The sequence below is a fragment of the Magallana gigas genome, chromosome 7 (assembly GCF_963853765.1).
Source record: "Magallana gigas chromosome 7, xbMagGiga1.1, whole genome shotgun sequence".
Taxonomy (NCBI): domain Eukaryota; kingdom Metazoa; phylum Mollusca; class Bivalvia; order Ostreida; family Ostreidae; genus Magallana; species Magallana gigas.
In genome coordinates, this window is record NC_088859.1 from 9,631,934 (window position 1) to 9,654,145 (window position 22,212).

Sequence of the window (22,212 nt, forward strand, 5' to 3'; positions counted from 1 at the left end):
ACGAATTTCACAATTTAGGTATAGGGTTTTATGAATATGATATTATTTATTTAGTTTTTCTTACATTTTTAAGAGAGGTAGAGAAGAATGTTTTAGGTTCAATAGATGAAAACTACTGGCTCCCCTCTACGCTCTGAAATTGAATTTTTTCCCATATGTGCAAGTGTAAACAACAAGATTTTTTTGAAATTTTTGAAAATGGGGTTTTTTTTGTTGTTTTTTTTTGTTTGCATATTTGACCCTATCCATCAGGACTTGGAGATGGTTAGCTGCAGGTCTGTATAGCTCCCTGTCTGAAAAAATTCGGATGGACGACCTGGGAGCTACAGTGCCTCCCATTGTAACAATCTGCTATTTACGGCGCACTAAAAAATATATACTGACCTGCAGCTAGGAGATGGTTAGGTAATAAATTACATTTTAGATTCCTCTTATACTAAATATGCTTTTAAAATGTTAACAATTGACCTTTTAGTTTTCAAAAAGAATTTTAAAATGTAAAATTGGTAACTGACGACGGACGAACACTAATAGCAATTGATCACCAGAGTGACTCAGACCTAAAATGTTACTATACAAGTAATATATAAAGCTTTATACATTTAATCATTTACATTAGGCAACGAAATTCCTCCAACTAAAATAATACTTTCTTCAAATTTCTGCAATATTTTTAATAAACTCAAGTTCTGAAAACAGTACATTGAAGTTTAATGGCCGACTTATGCGCATTTATAAATGTAATTATCCGAATATATTATCCACGCTGCTCTGGTCGACACAGTGGAAGGATACCTCCAGATACTTGTTGACACCACTGCACGGCTCCCCAAACACGCTGCTGTCAGCAAACAGACTACAGCGTCTGTATCCGTTACACGACCACTTAGCATGGTCTGTGGACGAAGGAGCATGACACGTCAGCGACCCGACATGATGCGATGGACAAATCACATCGCTTAGTCTTCCATAAACTGCGGAGAGAATTCGAATGGCTTTTCCTGGTCCACATTGGATGTATCCCTCCTGTCCTTGACACAGTACGAAAGACTGGCCTGTATATACACACATAAAGAATATTTTTTGAATTGTTCCTAAAGAAACGGACACCTCATTTGTATCTAGATATTTTGCTAACCTGAAAAGGTGCTTTGAGAATCTGGATGAACTAATTGGGACGAAGGCGTTGAATTCACACAATTACACGGTGCTGCAAGATGAGTTTGTGTCTGTTTATGAAAGAAATGAAAACGGGAGTATATTCTATATATTCATACACGTATACCAATTAAATGAATTAAATAGTCTTTTATCAATATACCTTAAAGTAAGCTGTGATAGAAGCTGTAGAAGTCAAGCTTGGAGAACCGTGGTCGTAGGCGATGACGGCTAGTTCCAGTTTCCCACCCAAAGCAGACGACAATTGGTCAAAATGTAGTGTGGAGACAACCCGGATTGCTCCAGTGGCATTGTTGATGGCGAAATGTGTGTCCAAATCGTCGGGCCGAGGCAGGATGGCATACGACACGATGCTGTTAGGATTCAGTGGCTCATCATAGTCCACTGCCTGCAAATGTCTTATACAGTATTGATAATAATATCGTAATAGAAACGTGTTTTTTTGTTTTTTTTGTTTTTTTTTTTACAGTTTTAATAGGTTTGTTTATTAGATAGGATATTTTAAAATCTTTGGCTGGCATTAACCGACTAACCGACTTTGAAGCAGAAAATGAATTTGAGGTATATATATACATGAACTTGTATTCTGTTGTGCGACGTGTAATATTCGTGTAGGTTTTTATAGTCTGTCCCAAGATATTTTTGCTGCATATTTTTTTGAATTATTCGATATTTATAAATACCTCCTGATTCAGACGATGTTCATTCAATATAGTATGAAAAAAATTCCCCAAGATTTTCATTTTGAAACGGCCCCTCTAGCTTGTCAGGTTTCAATACACGGCTAAAAATAGAAAGTCTACAGGGGTTTTGCATTGCATCAGCCATAATACAGCCCGGATGATAACATGGAAAATTGTGCGAGGTATTCCGAGTGACTTCCGAATGGAGAAAAGATGCCAAAATTACCATTATAAATACGTAAGAAATCTGTTTTCGTTCCTGTGAATTTTTACGAGTGAAAATTGATAATGGATGAATGAAGTTATCTTTGAACTTTTCCCTTTCATTGATTCCAATTGCACTTCTTTCACAGGTATGTGTATTTTTATTAAAAATCGTCTAAATATGCAGCATAAATTTCTTGGGACAAACTTATAGAGAGACAGCATTCAAAAACTTGCATGCACTGAAATGTTGTCCGATCCTGATATTGATTTTGAATTTTCAGTAATTCCAAACTCATACTTTGAATGCATGAATATGGGAGCATTGTCATTTAGGTCAAAGAGGGTGATATTCACGGGAGCAGACGACACTTTACCCCCTCCATCGCGTGCTTCTACTGTAAAATGATACACACTCTGTCGCTCTCTATCCAAACATCTGGTGGTGTTACATGCGACAAATATTTGTCCATTTTGTGAGGTAATACTAAAGCTGTTTAAAAAAAAAAAACAAAGCCATTTTTTTCATTCAAAGTTCCAAAAATACATGCAAACCTACAAGGTTGGGTCATTTACTTTGAAATGTGATCACATACTTTTAAATACATTGATAATTTTACAATTACTTACAATTACAATTGCATTTATTTTTTCAAATGTAATTGATTACGCTTATTATGATAATTACCTATCAATAACTTTAGTTTTATTTTTCAAGTTCATTTATTTTCTCTCATATAATGTAACATGAGGTGCAGAAGAATTATATATACAAAAGTATAAGAAAAGCAGGATTTACAAAACAGAAACAGTAAAAGTAAACAATGAATTATATATATATATATTTAAAAAATTATGAGAACAAATACACGTTTTATGTACAATAACTTTGGTTCTGAGCAAGATTTTCTCTTTAGTGAATGTTTGTTCGCGTAAATTTGTTTATTCAAAAAGTACAACTTTTGGCAGTACAGCCCACCAGTATGCTTATATAAAATAACAATTACTATAATTCATACAAATGCGATATTTAGACTACCTTAAATAAAAAAATTTTGGGAGTTATTGGTTCATAACTGATCAAAATTAGACCTTTACCTACTGCCGAAGGCAAATAAGATAAAAATAAGATGAGAACTTTTGATTAGTTGACTTTCGATGAGTTTTCGTGTCCGGTACCGGAAGAGAAATAATATTAAAATCAACCACTGCTTTAAAGAATTTTAACAATTGCATACTGATCTCCCAACAGTTTAGCTAAAATGTTGTAAGCATCGTCTAATGATCTGAAGTTTGACAATGGGATTGGATAGGACTTTTACACTTTTTATCTATTATGAAACTTATAATGAATACTTGGCCCAAAAATCTGTATTTTAAACTATCTTTTAATAAAATTTAATTATAATTTGAATATGATGTAATTTAATCCATATTTATAGTCAAAGTGGCACACATACATGCACAACCTCGTTAAAAATACTCTGTGGGTTTTTTTGTTGTCTTTTTATAAAATAAACTAAAGCTACTAAAACATCATAACCATAGACAAACGTACATATCGGAGTTTCCTTTCAACGAATAGCTGATTTCTCCAAATCTTCCAGTGTCACTATCGATAGCCTTTGATTGATAAAGAAAATAAGATGAACGGATTGTCAATTGTAGGAAATTTATACAATGAAACACAAGCATAATATATTTTTCATCTGAGAGCATACATGCAAATTAAGTCGAACCAAGACATTCTGGTTAAATTATAGAAATTCATATGTAATGCGCGATCTTTACTGTATTTCAATCACCTTAATCAATTTCGCGAGACTTGTAATTTACCGAAATATGCGTTCCCTTTAATAGACTGTCTTTAAACTTTAGACCAATGATTCGAGAAAACTATGATTTGCAAAAAAAAAAATGAATAAAAGAAATATAAATGGTGCTTTGACGCAAAAATGATTTATCGCAAACGAAACTATTTAGTCCACAGCATTCAAACATACATGCATTTACAGGCATTTATTCGGGGGTGGGGGGTGGGGGGTGCACGTATTTCGTGTTATTTTTAATATTAATTTTGATTAACACATTTTACCCGTGTATCACCAATTACGGTGCCGGACGCCAGGTTTTCAACAACAGAGAATCGGTAGCTACTGTAGGTAAACTTGGGGTAAGAGATGTTTGTTTCATTGACGTGAACAATCACGTGACAATAGCTGGTCAGACTGGGAACACCTCTGTCTTCAGCTTTAAGCTGCAACACATTACAAAGTGAAATTAAAAAAAAAAAATCTTAAAAAATACATAGACTTGATGTATTTTGAATTTAAATGTTATTATACTTATAACTTAATTCTTTAAAATCTCTACGGAAATTCCAACTAAAAGAGCAAATCTTCATTTTTAGATATAAAGCATTATGAAAAAAGCAGACAAAGAATGTGATAAATGGCCATACCGTTAGATTAATCAAAGTCTGTACTCTATTATCAAATTTGAAACCATTGACGAGTTTCAGATGAACATGTCCAGTTGAATCAGCAACTGAAGGCGAAGCTGTTAATCCAGAAAAACGAGTTACGCCATCTCTTTCATACACTGTTAAGTCGATAATGCCATTTTCTCCCTACAATGCAAAAGACGCAACCGAAATCACTTGAGGTACAGTGTAGTATATAATAAATAATAATAAGAGCTAGGTTTCTGACGAATGTCGTTAATTCTTATCACTTGCATATAGAACCATTTTAACAAGGCCTTGGACTTTCAGTAGAATGTAACTTTTTTTTTTTTGCAAAACAAGTGAAATTACGCTGGTTTCAAGCGAAATATACCCCGACTGCGTAGTCTTAACTCAAAAGCCAAACAAATCGTTTTGATTTCAGAGAGCCATGGCTGAGTGGCTAACAATGAATTTGACAGGCCTACGTCAGAATGCTGTTTGGAACAACTACCCAAAGTCCAAGCTCTTGTTAAAATGGTTCTTAAACTTATGATGCATTGTATTTGTTTTGGTAATGAGATTGGGCCTATTTATACCCGTTAAACTAAAACAACAGAGGAATCTAAGTTGATACAAATAAAGTTGAACGGTAAAGTTTAAATATTTTTCCAAATTGCCATTGTGAAATGTAAAGTTGTGAAATGAATAATTCTTGTTTTATAACATAATTCACTCCAATCTTGTCGGTTTTCCTCCTTATCGAAATGTTGAGCGCATCCACTGAGAGTTGATGCATTTTCTTAATTATGTGCGGGTCGCGTGTTTGAATTAACATTCTCGTCATTCTGGCAATGATAATACTGAATAGTCTATATTTTCACATCAGTTAAATGCGAGCAGACTGTATTTATCAGTGGATAAATACAAATCTTAAAACAATTCGCATCAGGATTTTTATTCCTTAATAGCATTTGGCTTAAATTGACCATTGTCTTTGATTTTCTTTTCCTCTGTATTGTACCTGATCATGATCTTCAACCATCAAACCTCCCGGGATAGAAATGAGAGTGTCCGTCACGTCTTCTTGTATAAAGGCATTGACGTCAGATCTGGTGAATGTCGGGGGGTTGTCATTTACATCTACCACGACTAGAATCATGTAAGTTGTAGACTCGGTAAGGTTGCTTGGATTGGATGTCACCTCAGATGCCTAAAATCACATTTATGTAAAAGGTGGACTCTTTTTTTCTGTAAGAATTGCCCCTATTTGTGTATCCAGTCTCATTTTCATTAGTAATTATTGAACAATTTTGAAATTTTCCATATGATTTTTCATAATTTGTTTTGGTGTAGACAAAAATATATACAATATAATGCTATCTCTACGCGTAAAAATATACAAATCACTTTGATTCCCTTTTCAGAAGAATCAACGTTATATTGTATTGAAGCATAGAGGGTTTGTTGATAAGTAACGATATAAACTCGGAGTAACTCTCGGAAACCATTCATATTAGGAAGAAATATATGCTCTTCAGTGCACTAGAAACTTCGAGATTGTGAGGGAGAGATGTAAAACATTGAACACACTTTTATTGTTACGTTGCACCATCCATTGTGTCTTAGATTAAAATGGTCGTCTCTGTCAAGTATTGCTGATGTATACACATCTCCCGTTGTTCCGTTTATCATCAGAAATGGCATACAATCTCCTTCAGATATTGATAGATAAAACAAAAGATTAAATGGTGGCAATGTAGATTCCAAGTGGTACACAAACACAAATTCGTTTTTTACTCTTCATCCTAATTCATTATGATAAATTATGCTCACCCGCTATTAAACTGTAAGTAATATTGTTTTGGATCGAAATATCGCCATCCACTGCTAATACTCTGTAGAGCCATGTTCCCTAGTAAAGTTCGTTTTGATAATTAGAAACAAAAGGGTTATGTGCCGAAATGTTCACCCGAGTCCAAGAACATAGATTTGATTAATTAACCGAGAATTGCTATTAACTGAAAAAAAAATACCAACTTAATTTGCTTAGAAATTTAAAATTTCTAAGCAAATTAAGTTGGTGTTTTTTTTTTTTTATAGTTTCCCGTAATTTTTCTACAGAGTTCTTCTCCAGGAAATTAGTAAACTCTTAAAAAGCCCATAATTATCTAGCCCTCTTACGTCTAAATTTTAGAACAATAATTTCTTTAAATAATTTCACAAGTTATATGAAATTCGTTGATGGTCATGTATGGCTTTATTTAAAATTAAGGGGTGATTTTGGACCGTCAGTGATCAATTTGAATTTTTTAAGCCAAAGAATCCATATCAAGTTTGAATATAACTACATGTACCATTTACTAGCATTTCACATGCTATTTATAAAAAATTATGAAGAAATAAACTAAAATTAAAATGTTTAAAAATGCCTAAACTTCTAAACGTTTTATCATTGCAAATATACAAGTAAATAATTATACACTCAACATTTTTTCCTCACATTTCTTGTACAGATCAGACTTGAATTTTTAATTTTTAGTTTTTGCAGTATTCAACCTAACTCAAAAGAATAATTGACGCGTTTCAATTAACACGAAAATATGTGCAGTTTCTTTTTTATCAAAATCTCTTTAAATTTGATTTGTTACATCTATATAACAAAAAATTGCTATTAAAGTTAACGAAAAAGATAAAATAATTATATGATTAAGACCAGTGTACCAATGGTTGATTCTCCAATACATATGAAATATGAGGCAAGCCCAGGAAAAATGGTGGCGTATCGGAGACGTCCTTTACAGTGATCAACAGCTCTGCCGTGCTACTTAGTGAAGGATCACCAAGATCCTAGAAATATACCGTTTTATGACATTAAATAATAAAATAAAAATAAATAAAGAAAAAATCGTTCGGGATTAAAATATAGAAAGGTAATGCGGTAAGAGACATATAACTGTTAATTATATTCAGATGCAAACCAAACATTAGTATTAGTAATAATAATAAATGTATTCTTGCAACTGTCATGTTGTAAATTTTTAATTTACTGGGAGTGTGTACGGTATATTGAACCAATGTGAACAAAACATGACACGAGTTTTGTTTACCATTTATATAAGAATTAGGAGCTCTATATCTTGCTTTTAACTCTACAACTGACACTCTATTTGACTGATGGTAGAAATGAATTACTAAACCATTTTAAACAATAAAAGTTGATAAATCGAATTTGACCAAAATCGTGATCATGCCCTTTAAATACATTTCGTGTAGTGTGGTTTGTTAATTATTTATTTGTGACACGATGGCGGTGTTTTTCTTTGAAGTTTACCATTTTGTATTAGCAACACAGTATAAGGCTAATGGGGACGAAGCTATTTGCTGTACTGTATTAGCTGATAAAACGTTCTGTATTAGCCAACTGTTCTGTAACAATCTAAAAATCAATGCAACAATCAGTACAACAGATTTAATTCTAATGTCAATTTTAACAAAATCAATATGCAAATAATATTCAAAACTACTAAAATGCACGTAGCAAGAAAAGGAGTATGGTTCCTTCTCAATAAAAATTTCCCAAGAAAATACGTTTTTACATTCAGGAACACAGCACAAATTCCACTGACAGTTGTTTAGATCCAAACGAAAATGAAAACTGTTTTTCCGGGCAAGACGTTTTTGCGTCGTCATCTTCAGAATTATCCGATTTTACCGAAGATACGCCATTTTTCACATTCAAGGCCCATTCTGTATTATATTTTGTGTTTCGGTTTTCCTGACCTTCAATAAGATTTCTTCATTCCTTATCGTTTACGACTGGTCCAAATATAGAGACTGTGTTTTCTTTCACTTTGCTCTTATGAACATCAAAGTCCATAAATAGTCATAATATCCCCGCAATCAAAGTCGATTGAACAGTTATCTGCAGCGCCCGCATTCGAATCTGCGCAAAAACGAAGAATTTGAAACACTTCAAATACGTGATGCTCTGTCTCTATATCTCATCTACCTCGTCCGTTAGGAAATCAAGAGAGCTCATGTCCATCTTACCCTTGCTGTGGTAAAATCTAAACTGATACAGTCTCACGTACGAAAGCCGAATAGGGCCACATTAAAAAATATTTTTATCTCGTAATAACGAGTAAATTATCTCGTTATTACGAGAAAAGATCTCGTAATTACGAGAAAAGATCTCGTTATTACGAGTTATTTATCTCGTTATTACGAGAAAAGATCTTGTTATTACGAGTTAATTTTCTCGTTATTACGAGAAAAGATCTCGTTATTACGAGATAATTTTCTCGTTATTACGAGAAAAGATCTCGTTATTACGAGTTAATTTTCTCGTTATTACGAGAAAACATCTCGTTATTACGAGTTAATTTTCTCATTATTACGAGTTAATTTTCTCGTTATTACGAGATAATTTTCTCGTTTTTACGAGAAAAGATCTATATAAAGTGGTGCGTTTCTGAAAAGAATTTGACTGGCTCACCCTTTTAGTCTATCTTTTTCATTACAGGAACGTTGATTCAATTTTGATTGATATTTAAGAATAACAACGATCATTATTCATTAATTTCTACATATCAAAATGATTGGATTTGACATTTTATCTTATATGAATAAAAGGAAAGATCTTCATGTAATTTTACTATTCAACTTATATATATTATAATCCCACTCCGAAGTAAATACCAGGTAGTCCTATAGTCGTAAAAACACAAATCTATTAGTTACAGATAACTTTAATGACTATATAGTTTTAGTCATGGATAAGGATATACAGGATTTACCCGAATTTGTGTTTTATATGTTCATACACAACCTTCATGTACATTGAAAATAATTGATTAAATATATTAACATTCTGGAGTCTGAAAACAAATTACACGTATCCTTTTTAATTATTGATATATAGTTCAATGAATTTATTAATCAATCTGCTTTGCTACTTCTTCTGAAATTTCTTTAAAACTGCTTAGTCCGATTTAATATCTATTTATGCGTACGCTTTTAAACGATGATTATGCTAAGTATGTGTATATTAATAGACATTGCAGTAGTTCATACACTTTACATAAAAAGAATAGAATAATGAAACACGCCATTTTAAATAGATCTTTTCTCGTAATAACGAGATCTTTTCTCGTAATTACGAGAAAATTATTTCGTAATAACGAGATAATTAACTCGTTATAACGAGATAATTAACTCGTATTAACGAGATAATTAACTCGTAATAACGAGATCTTTTCTCGTAATTACGAGATCTTTTCTCGTTATAACGAGATAATTTACTCGTTATAACGAGATAATTAACTCGTAATAACGAGATTTTTTCTCGTAATTACGAGAAAAAAATATTTTTTTAAGTGGCCCTATTCGTCTTTCGTACTCACGCGATCTGCGGAAATTGTGTAATAATCATTTAATTCATATACACTTATTGACCCGGGAATGCACCTGTTTTTTTCCATATAGGAAGAAGTGAAATTTACATGACACTGCTATTCAGTTAGAAGTGTCAGATGCTCAATCGTGTCAGAAATATTTAGAGATCGAGACAGGTTCTCTATGTTTGATACTTGGTGGTGGACGAGTGCGTAGATTCTTGCCAATGTAATATCTTTATTAATATTTAATGATTTTACAATTTTGTTATCTTTTTGTTGAACTTTACAATATCTTACAAAATTTTCAGTTGAAAGTAAAAAAACCATATCGAATTCCTTTGCTTTTGCAAATGTTATTATTAAAATGGTGATACAATCTACGCTTCATACATATTAAAAATCAAAGTCTGCATTTTTGTTCTGATATTTTGATGTTGATACAATTATGAAAACATTTTTATAAAGTTTCAATGGTCATATGAGACGATAATCAATATTTTCAAAATGGATAAAGTACTCTGTTTACCCAAAAAAATACCACAATCACGAAATCAACAACTTCCTATTATAGAATGTGAGTTTTTTTGTAGTTGGTTTTTAATTATTTAAAAATATCGTTCTGCGCGTAAAGATCAATGTTCCTCTCCGTACTCCTAAAATGAATATTCTTCTAAAATGAGCACGCTTGCAGATCGAAGTGATTGAGAAATCTTATGCCTTTTCTCTACGTCTACCACTTCTTATCTTCTAATATCTACTTCAATATTCTGTTTCTTCTTGTCCTGTTCTTATTTGCCTTCCATCTTTTTATAGAAACACATTTGCGTGCTTGATTTTGGTTTTCAAAATGGGGTTTAATACTAGAATCTTTGATTTAATTTTGATGAATGGTAAAACTGTTGATTTTTTTATCCTTATGAGGACTTTTTCTATAATCATTTTGAAAAAAAAATAAAAATCTTGTTTATGGACGATTCTCACGCATCACGAGCAATTAATGTACGTGTAACGGTTTTTCAAGTTACAAATAAAATAATCAGTTTATAATTCATGAGTTCGCTTAGGTTTCCTTCCTAAGAATCAAGTAAGAATCAATAAATGCAACGAAGACTTCAACTGCCAAGAGAACACGCAGTAATAATAAGATTTTCCTAGGGTCTACCTTGGCTATTTGATTGTAGAACAACTAACAAGAATCAAAATACAAAATTAACCTATAATCAACTATCCGTAGACTATGGATTTAAACAAACAATTCTGTTTGCTACCACAGTCAACGACAGCCACCTATCAAATCACTATAGAAATATAATACCCGGTCAGCTGAAAGTCACCAAGACACTTATTAAGTCACAAAGACACTATGAAGTCACCAAGACACAAGCTACAGAAACAAGGTTAAGAACTGAGTGGTCTAGCTAACAATTCTGTTGCTTTCCGACACAGCTCAAATCCCTGTTATGTAGAACTCTAACCGAAGAGATTCACCAGAAGACCGTTCGAGTCGTTCACCGGCAGAAGACTGACTAAGAATGATAGGGTGGCTGTATATATACCCTGCAAGTTCTCATTGATTGGTCTAATCATGCATCATTTCTATTGGGTATACTGATTATCACTGATTGGTCAAAAATGGAGGCAAATGATTGGTTAAACACAGGATACATTTCAATCAGGAAGTAAAACCATTACATACGCATGACATAATTCTGACGTACGTTTACTGTGCGTATAATCTTTGTGTTGATGGTGAGCACATGCGACTTGTAGTCAACATACATATATCACAAGGGACAAGTGGGATCTCTTGATGTCGTTCGTGCTATTGAAATCGTACGGACATCTTACGGGTTCCTTTAGTTAAGTTCAAGTGCAGCGAACTTTTTCAGATCTCGCAAGGAAACCGTTGTGGTAGTTGTGCATGCCCAACAGCCACCTTGCTTATTTATGGGAAGCGTACGTCGTAAGATGCACGTTCGTGTCTCGCAAGATTTAAAATCCGCCCGTAAACAACCCGTCGAAGCACTTACGACCAGTTGTGACTAAGGCTTAAGGAATACTGATTCATTCTTTGAGTATTATTAGGGGAATAGATATGGTCGGGGGTGGTCAAATCCAATACAGCCCGAAGGACTTTGACCGAAATTGTCAGCTCATGATATTAAAAAAAAATGATTTTTTAATAAATTATATTTATGTAATTTTAAACAATTGTACTGTTAATTATTGAAGATTGACATATCTATGTGATTTTCATTTATGTTTTTAAATTATGCAAAACCCGCTTGTGCCCCAACAATACGTCATTTGAATTTATTAGACTGTATAGTACAAAATCGAATCCTTATCACACAAAGCACTGGAAAATTTCCTATCTTACTCACGGTTGCTATTACATGTATCTTATACTGGTAGAAAGTTAACTTCTCGTAATCGAGGGATTGTAACAATTTTATTTTTCCATGTGATTTATCCATGCCAAACGTATTACTATAGAGCCCAGAAGCCTGAAATATTCAATCAATAAATTATTTTCAAACATTACAATTTGTGCTGCAAAAAAATCCCATAACACTTTATCTTGGACTTTTACATACAGTATATATGTTTTTCCATAAAAGTGTTGCATTAGCTATATCAAAATATAATGATAATAAATGATGTTTTATGATATTTATTTAGTTACCTGACCAGCAGGCTGTAAAGAAAAATAATAATAATAATATTTATTTGTAAAAGCAAATATATACCGTACATACCAATAATGTAGTTGTTAAAACAAATTTCAGCACTTTAATTACGATATCACCTTTAAGGTGTAGGTCACCAGTCCTCCAAGTCCGTTATCAGGATCCGTGGCGGAAACATTGGCACCGATGTCATTTGATATAGTGTGATTCTGGTAAATCAAGTTACATTGTATATACAAATATACATTCATACAATAGAGAGGATGAGATTTCAAACGTGTACGGGTATGTGTACGTGTATTAGGGGAATCACCTAAATTCTTCGTGTACTAAGTCATCGGTTTTTGTGACGACATGGTTTCTACACGTTCTCTAAAATTATAAAGTGTCGTCAACACGTAAGAATGAACGTGTAGCTTTTTACAACTAAAAAAAATCTTATTGATGAGTGAATATATTCTTGTGATACATTATACAGATTTTTAAACTTTATTTGTATAAAAATTGATTAGAAATTTACCATTTATGTGGAATTAATTAACTAAATTCGTGTCAAAAAACTGCGTCGATTTACGTAAAAGGTTTTTATCTCATGCGTATGGTGTATACTTTCAGTATGATAAAGCTTTGCTTTATCAAACGGCTGACTTCGGATCGAACTATTTTTGACACAGCCCCACGCTTCAACGCGTCAGTGACCTAATTTCTAAGATTTGCGAGTTTGTCAACATAACTATATCAACAACTAAAAAATTGATATAAAATTGATTTTGTCAACGATTTAAATTACAGACATGAAGGAAAACACATAACCATGACGCAAAGGCGTCTGAACTGGGGGCTATAGGGGTATAGGTATAGCTAAGCCCCCTCCCCCCACTTTATTGACTTATTCATAACCGTAACCAAAGAATTTTGTTTTTGCTTTTCAAGATTTTTGATAAGTTTAGCCCCCCCCCAAACCCACCCTTCAATTTGCCTTCGACGCTACTGTGTAGTTTATAAAAATGCAAATCACGTTAGCTATCGAGGAGTTTATCCTGACAACGCGATGAAAACAGAACGCTTTGGTTGTGTTTAGATACAATAACTTACCGAAGTATTGTTTCTTAACACTTTTAATTTTCCACCACCAGCACGCTTACTAAATAGAAAGCAATATTTTCATTTTCAAAACATTAGGATAGTGTTTGTTTTATAAAACATCAACATTGAACAACTGTTCCTCGTTCGAGTCAATTCAGTCTAGCCTAGCATTCGAAACGTTGTGTATATCAACACACTTGATTATTCAAGTATTCTGATCAGTATTTCCAATTAATCATGTGATTAAGCTTTAAGAATAATTATTTAGAGGTTAAATAAATTAAATAATTAAAAAATTATTTCAAGGTTTATCACAGCGAAACTTTACATTTAAACAGTTAGATTTTTCTCCGTTATGACGTACTAAATTGTATTGCGCAAGGTCACAAAACAGCATAACACAATCTTGCATCATCTTTTTATTCTTTAAAAAATATAAACTCGGGTCAATTAAGGACTTCTCAAAAGCATCATAATATAAATCAAACTGTATGAGATATATAGAACATCTATATTTGTGTGATTGTATATTTGCTCTATCCAACTCGTTGAAATGGTTTTATTCGCTCGGCAAACCTCACGAATATATATACACCATTTCAACTCGTTTGATAAAGCAAATATAAAATTACACAATATAGATCTATATACTTGTACCCTACAAGTTAAGAAATATCAACTGATAACTTTCAAAAACGTGTACGTGTACATATAGTTTTAACACGCGCAAGATTACCCGTACACGTTTTAAACACCAACCTCTCTAATATCTCATTCTAAGAAAGGCATTAAATGTGAATATACTATCACATTAGTCAGCACAATATAATAGTTTTACCTCCAGAAGTTCTATCCTGTATGCAATTTGACTAAATTTAGGTGGTTCGTCATTGATGTCCAATACAAACAGACTCACTGACAATTGAGACTGGAATTAAGAGTTTAAGATACGTAAACATAATAAATAAATATATTTCGCTTCTTAAATGTTTCATTTTTAATTGTACATGTACCACTTACTGAGGGAAGACTTTGATCATTGCTTACAGCTGAAAAATTTAATGTAAAGCTCGACTTTGTCTGTAAAAAATAAGGATAAGCTAAGATTAGGAGCACATAAGTGTAGGTGCAAAACTTTTTAAATATAATATCCTTAATTAAAATTATAGATCAAATAAAAGGAAACTTAAATATCGTCCTCCAATTACTCAATTACTAATTTAATTGCATAAAGTATACATTTTGAGGATATTCCATTGAATTTTAAGATAGGGTACCTGTTATTTAAACCAATGATTTACTTTTAAATACTTCAAACCGCTGATCATGTTAAATGAGAATTGCCTTTAATTCCTTTAGCAAGGAAAATGTATGATGGTTAAAACAGTACGGAATATCCTACTCCATCTATAATGTTAAGTGTATTTCAATTTATAACTAAATGTTAGGACAAAAGTTCTTCGGCGTGAGCATCTGCGTTGTTTTGTTTGGTGTTTGTTTTGTTTCTGTTTGTTTTGTTTTCTAAGCTAAATAGGCATGCGCAAAATCAATTCTTATTTCAATGATTGTACTATAAACAAATCAACATTTTGATGCAAATTTCTGGGACAAAATTTTCTTTTTATTCTAGGTTTTTGTAAAGAATAACGTTTACTCAAGGTTATAATCTTCAAAAAATATTTTAAATAAGTTTTAAACCTGAAGTCAATTTTTTTTATAAAAAAACCCCAGAGGAAACAAATGTTATAACCATCTCTTAGTATTCTGAATTGACATACTCTAACAAATGTAGATATATATTGGTAAAAACTGCCAAACCTCTCTGTCAAGTGCCTTTTTCAGGAAAACTTTCATAGTAACAGTGGCTGTGTTGTTTGTTCCTATTATTTTCACAATATCATTTGTAAGCCCAGTCGGTATAACTTCTACATTTCCACCATTTAATTCTTTTGCAGTAATTGTAAAGAGTGCTTTATTAAGACCTAGTGAAGAAAAATATTATCAATTTGTGTAAACTATTACATGTATTTGTTGTACTGTTTCGTTAGGGTGAGGAAAGAGAAGTTAAACTTTAAGAAGTTATTCCATTCGGACAAAAGACCACCAATGCATGACATAAGATGTCTCTAATGTATTTTCGACCGTCTGTATTTCTTCATAGATAGATACAGGATACCTGGGCTACTTATAGCCCCAGTCACAACGAAACGCATGTCCTTCTAAAATCGTAAGATGCACTTGCGTGTCTTTCAAGATTTTCATTAAAATCCGCCCGTGGAGCACCGGTAGAAGCATGTACGACCAGTTGTGGCTTTAGGATTTAACAAGTTTTAAGGCTACGATGAGCCACGGGAGTCACGACTGACAAAACCCGTCGCACAGGCATGATAACAAAATACGTTCTGTCCGCTGTGACTGACGCTAATGATGGTATGTTATGTTAATGAGATATCAATGAGAACGAAAGAACATCATATTATCAGGAAATCACTGTTTAAAAAGGCAATGGATCCCATACTTTAAGTATGTCAACGGTCAACAATAAATTTTTATAAAATTATAATTATAAAATAAAATTATAAAATTTACGGTGAATTTCATTCTGCTCTTTGACCAGTTCATTTCATAATAGAAACGGAATAGAAAGGGTGGATCTTAATAATACAGTAGACGATACCTATATAAGGATGTTAGATCCGACACGATTTGTTACATACATCACTTAACAACCTTTACTGGCCCAATACTACCAGTTAAGAGAAACCTTAACGATTAGATATAACAAACGTTATAAATCTAACGTACATACAGTATTTTTGCATACATGAAGGAAAACAGCATATACAGTCATTTCAAACACGCTTACTAAAATATATGTCACGTGTCATGTAATAAGAAACAAGGATCAGTATGAAAGGTTAAGTGAATAATCACCAGGTTAACAACATCAGTGTATAATAGGGATGACCAATGGGTAAGTTTAATTTCCAGAGGTTAATGTTACTATGTTTCTCTTCAATATTTTATCTAAATAAAAGGGTATAATGAGGAGATTCTATAAGGGTACATTAAAGGTTAAATAAAGGCAACATAAAACAGAAATAGGAATATTCATGTTTTTTTTTTCCATTTTACTGGAAGGGTTTGCATGTATAACACATAATTCTTACAAAGTCAACAATATTTGAGCACAAACTCATTTACTTAAGTCTTATGAAGTGAAAAACAAATGCAGAAAAATATGTTGATGGAAGGCATAAATAAACGATACATTAATATTTGTTTGATATCATGACACACTTTACAACACGTTTTGCTACCATCATCAAAATCATGTTCTTACCTGAAGGTCCTTCCTCAACTTGTACAAATTGTTTGTCTGCGGATATACTCGGAGGCAACTTAGATGCAAGACTAGTATCTTAATGATTAAAAGAAAAAATAGTGTGGAAAAATAACTGAGAAAAGTATAAAAACTACATTTCTATAGATTTAAGGAAGCGTAAAAAAGTGTCCATACTCACAGATAAGCATGAAGAAACTTAATGCTAGTGTGTTGGTAATCATATTGTATCCACAAACGATCAAGTGATAGCCTAAAGAAAAATCAAAACACAGAAAGTACTGACGGGAGTTGATTTATTCCGAAGTAAATAAAAAACATTAGAAAAAAATGACCTGACAATATGAAGAATCTATGTTGGATATCTTTCATCATAAGACATGGAAGAGAGAAAGCAGTGAAGGTATATTTCTTTTTTTTTTTCATAGCAAACCAAGTTTTGGTTCAAGAATTTAGAAATGGATATTTAACTACTATACAGATAGTGTGTCTCGTGCCTAAAGATTAAATATCTTCAATGTAATATGGAACAACGTACTAAAAATATTTTTACCCAAACAAGAGAAGAGCAAATAAAAAATATAATATGTACGCCAACATATAATCGATAGCTCTAAATTTAATATGTGATTTTATTATAAACAAGAAACAGCATTGACACAATATTTAGCATGGACATGTACATATTTTTATTTATGAGAGAGAAGAAGGAGGGTCTTTTTGTTTATATGCGTATTATTTCACTCAATGTGTTCTGCCTTTCTCACTCTCACTAAAAAAAAAACAAATCACACCATCATGAATTATCATACATTTGTATATATGTGCTTCCATGTATATTGTATATAAAAAAATGTAGAGATTCCAAAAAGAAATGTAGGATGTAAGAATGCTGTGAAAGTCATGAACAAAAATATAAATTAAATAAAAATATATACCCTACAAACTAGAATTGTGTGATATTGTGTAGAGTTGTACGTGTATATTCAGGTAAAATCCTTTAACAAAGACCTTTACAAAAAGGCGTCGTTCTCCTCCATATGCGTTTTTATGCACATTAAGAAATTGTTTTCAAGAGATTGGTCCAACAGTATCATATAACCACGAATTCCAAATCAGTAATTTAGGAAAACTTTAAAATACCGTACCGTTGCAACAGGCAGTAAGTCAGATTTACATACAAGATAATATGGATAAAGATATTAAATAAATATGAAAACAGAAAATAAGCTGAAGGAGAAAATTCAAATCTATTTATTCATTTAGTGTATAATGAACCCCGCGAAATTCTGAAACCGGATTCTAATTATCGCTGCAAATTATTGAACGCTCCAATCCCCAAGATGAAAATTTCAACCCATCCAAAATATTATGGCTGCAAACTATTGACCCTCCTCCTACTTTTCAAATTATATTGGATAGGAAGTTAAAATGTTATTGCCACAATATATTGATACCCCTCATGATTTCATTTTTCAATTAGAGAGGGGATTTAAGATATAATGGCAATGGAACATTAAACCTTCTCCTATCGACAATTTCCATTGAAGAGGGGATTCAAAATATAATGGCCACGAAATATTAACACCACCACCGCCTTTTAACAGACAGAATAGCTTACAAACATTATAAATTAGAATGAACTCAACATATATAGACAAATGTACAACAAGAACCGAATATTACCGACTAGGAATATGGATATATAAACATTTTTAGAACAATGAGAATTCAATAAGATATGCAAATAGAGAATCCGACAAAAGCCATGACACCTTAATTTTTATGACGATTATATTTCTAAACATAATATGAAAATACTATCTTATGAAAAGCATGGTGTATGTAATATTTCTTCTTTCTCTCTCTCTTTCTCTCTTTTTTGAATAGCAATGTTCGAAGCATTAGACAGGAAGCTTTAAAAGAAATTATTGTTTATTTCAAAATATAATTAACGACATTTAATTGTACAATTGTGATGAAAAAAATAAGACATTACACAATTTTAATTCTAAACAACAAGCTTGCTAATTGCTTTCCAACTACTTGCTTCACTATTTCTTTTCAACGGTAATGATTTTGTGATTATGTACAAACACCGATTTACTTCCGGTTTGTCTAAGGGAGACTTGATTAAAACTCAACTCCCAAAAAGCATTCTAAAGTCATTTATAAATGTTTCTACATGTAAATAAATCAAAATCAGAATGATTTTGATGCTTTATCATACATAATACATTAAGTATCTTTCATCTTGATTGCGTAATAATGTACATAGTATAAAATCATTGCTGCTTTGTAGGTCAAAACAAATAATTAGCTACCCAAAAATACAATATTCATCGTGTTAAATTAAAAACTGTCAACCCATGAGTTTTTTTTTACACATTTTATTCCATATTTTTTTTGGAATAAAGTGGGTTAAAAAGTCAAATTTGTACATTTGTATGCCTCCCACTTAAGTCGTTAATTGTATTGAGACTACAAAACTCAGTACAGTACTTGGCCGGAAAGACTAAAAATATTGTTTTAATGATTGTCACTTTATTTCTGTAGACTACAGCATGGTGGCCGGTGCAATTTAAAAAAGATATTCTCTTAGAAAGACCTTTTGATTTACTTTCCCCCATCACGTTTATAATGAGTCAATTGATCTTATACAGCATATGAAAACTTCTAGAAATAAAAATGTTTAGCGTTGTATAACATAACAAACGGTTAGTCAGCAAAAAAGGAGGAGAGCAAAAAAGTGGTTTGTAATTTGTGAAAAAGCATAATTAAAAATTGAATGATTTTTGGTATAACTTGACTATAGTTTGCCCATTTTCCCATGTCGCATTTGGAAACTTGATGGTCCCCTTTTTCTGTTTAAAAATGAGTGGCTTATCCGTCTGTTATCGGTTTTTGACTCTGCAACTAAATAAGCAGTTCGGAGTAAGTCATTCCTTCTGCATATTGTTTGTAACAGGAACGGATCTCAGTTAGATAATACATACATTCATCGCAGAAGGCCACTTATAAATTCTTTAACAAAACTGTCAACGTATAAAATAAGTCCCGATCAATATAATCAATATTCTATAAGGACTATTTTCATATGCACTGCTAAACCTTATGCTTGTATGTTTAGTAGGTATATTCTTAAATAAGTATATTCATATACACTTTAACTCAATTGTTGAAAAATCAAATTTCGATAGATGAAGTAGAGGTTAAATGAAGTATATTTACTGTTATTTTATCTTTAGTTCAAGATATACCGGTAGTTGGATTGCATCGTTACTGTGCTTTATAATTAAACTACCAGCTTAAGTAAAAAAAAAAACCCACCACACTTCATCAATTTTTTCTGTGTGCAATCATTTTTGTTTAACTCCTCTCACGTTCTAATCTGAAATAAAAGATATGCTTGATTTACAGAATAGGGCGGATAAGTTTGTACATTATATAGTGCAAACATTCAAATCAGATAAGAAAACATAGGTAGACTTGATTTTATCATGCTTAAGGTTCACATTGAATGGCAAACTACAAAACGTAATACCTTACTACAGGAAACATTTCCACGATAATGTTTTTTTATCAAATGTATACAACAAGATTTGGGTAGAAACGGGTGTATTTGAGCTTCGTAATGAACAGATTTAACATATTTTTTTCAGAGGGGGTATCCAGCACAGGAAATGAAAATATTGAATTTGCTTTATAATATTATATGGTATTTCTAATATGTTTAATATTCTTAACGATAAAAAGGGATCTGTCATTTATAGTAAGTCGAAAAGGAGGCTCACTTGTATAGTATTATTGTTGTACCCGGCTCATTCTCTATTTAATTTACTTCACGGTTATATAATTTCAGGATAACTTAACACACATCGGACAGTCGCGTGCTTTAAATGAGTGCAAAAAATGGCCGCCGAAACATCTTTTTTCTGTAAGATAGATATCAAAAAAAGGAAATAAAGCCTATTTTCTATGATAAGCAGAATTAAAATTCATCTGATAATTCTCTGACTTTTTTCAGGTTTCGTTGATTTTATATTTTCAGTTTTTGCCCTATTGTAAACAATTATCGTCTTCAAACCAACATGGCACCGACTAGATGAAAAATTATGGGTAGGTAGAAACGGGTCGTCATACAGATGTAAAATGTTTGATTTTTTTCATGAATAAAACTGGAAGGATGATCGGAATAAACAGCAAAAATTGTTGGGCAAAATTTTGAAATACTTAAGAACGGAGGTATGCTGAAATCGTAACTCGAAGTGAAAGCTGTCGAAAAAAGGACATCGCAAAATAACTTAATACCAGTTAACAGTCCCCAGAAATAACAGAAAGACATTTTTTAGGAATCTTAAATCGATTTATTGCAAGAACGGAGTCTAATGTGTTGAATAAAACCATAAGTTGACTGTTTCTCACCAGTAATTGTTCGTCACTTGTTCGTACATATCGCCGATAGTTTGTTTAAAAATACTAAACACGCATTCTATATCCAATTAAACAGAGCAGGAAAAAGTGTCAACTCTTTTTATTTGGGGGGGGGGGGGGGGCACACACAACGTTCAGATATCAATATAATCAAAAACATAGGAAAGTATTTATTAGAAGGGTACAAATGTCCAAAAATGTCCAAAATTGAAATCCTCCTGAATTTTCCGTGAGGTAGGAAGAGATATTGTTGAAATTTTGAGTACCTTTATATTGAATACGGAGCCTGTAAATTGCTTAACGAAGAAACTTCAAAGATTTTTTATACCCAATGATTACGTTCAAAGGGCCATAATGTCTGCTTAGTCATTTTTACTCTGTCGTTAGAAATAGCTGGTCCAAAAGATTCAGGTGATGACGAGACCTGAGTAAACGTCGGCCATTTTGTGAACTCATTTATGGCAAACTACTGTATATTTACATTTATTTAATTATTCAGACCAGAAATCAAAACAATAAATATGTTCATGTACAAATGATGACAGAATACAAACATGGCCTATATGATAGTGTAATCAACACAAAATCTACTGTGCTGATGGATGAAAACAGTTTTATGTTTAATAAACATTTCCCTGAACGCATACTTACAGCTCTACTGCTAGTTTATGTAAAGTGCAATGTTAAAAGTAAACATTAACGGAAAACGTTAAAAGTAAACGATTGAAACGAACACAAATTGTCTATAAAC

At 32.2% G+C, this 22,212-nt stretch overlaps 2 protein-coding genes across 2 annotated transcripts; both read right to left on the reverse strand.

Moving 5' to 3' along the window:
* Window positions 1-605: 605 nt before the first annotated feature.
* LOC105319194 (cadherin-related family member 2) lies at window positions 606-7,353 on the reverse strand. Its single transcript, XM_066067440.1, has 11 exons — window positions 7,234-7,353; window positions 6,346-6,424; window positions 6,103-6,224; window positions 5,534-5,722; window positions 4,528-4,695; window positions 4,162-4,323; window positions 3,625-3,689; window positions 2,300-2,559; window positions 1,322-1,563; window positions 1,139-1,229; window positions 606-1,055 (listed from the first exon to the last, which is right to left on the reverse strand). Exons 3-11 carry the CDS (start codon window positions 6,214-6,216, stop codon window positions 745-747), a joined length of 1,602 nt encoding a protein of 533 aa, XP_065923512.1. The 5' UTR covers window positions 6,217-6,224; window positions 6,346-6,424; window positions 7,234-7,353; the 3' UTR covers window positions 606-744.
* Window positions 7,354-10,968: 3,615 nt separating this feature from the next.
* On the reverse strand, window positions 10,969-20,425 carry LOC136276705 (protocadherin beta-3-like). Its single transcript, XM_066089326.1, has 10 exons — window positions 20,358-20,425; window positions 17,209-17,280; window positions 17,028-17,105; window positions 15,503-15,666; window positions 14,705-14,764; window positions 14,523-14,612; window positions 12,718-12,807; window positions 12,595-12,606; window positions 12,293-12,415; window positions 10,969-11,094 (listed from the first exon to the last, which is right to left on the reverse strand). The coding sequence occupies exons 1-10, from the start codon at window positions 20,365-20,367 to the stop codon at window positions 10,969-10,971; spliced, it is 825 nt and encodes a 274-aa protein (XP_065945398.1). The 5' UTR covers window positions 20,368-20,425.
* Window positions 20,426-22,212: the final 1,787 nt, after the last annotated feature.

Bases quoted from the DNA above. Each gene is read 5' to 3' on its own strand.
- LOC105319194 (XM_066067440.1), bottom strand. From the start codon at position 6,216: ATGCCATTTCTGATGATAAACGGAACAACGGGAGATGTGTATACATCA. The intron at 5,723-6,102 runs GTGTGTTCAATG...ATGTGATTTTAG, and splicing joins GGTGCAACGTAACAATAAAA to GCATCTGAGGTGACATCCAA. The intron at 4,324-4,527 runs GTATGGCCATTT...AATGTGTTGCAG, and splicing joins AGACTTTGATTAATCTAACG to CTTAAAGCTGAAGACAGAGG.
- LOC136276705 (XM_066089326.1), bottom strand. The intron at 15,667-17,027 runs GTAAGAACATGA...TTTCTTCACTAG, and splicing joins AGTTGAGGAAGGACCTTCAG to GTCTTAATAAAGCACTCTTT. The intron at 12,808-14,522 runs GTAAAACTATTA...TTGATTTACCAG, and splicing joins ACAGGATAGAACTTCTGGAG to AATCACACTATATCAAATGA.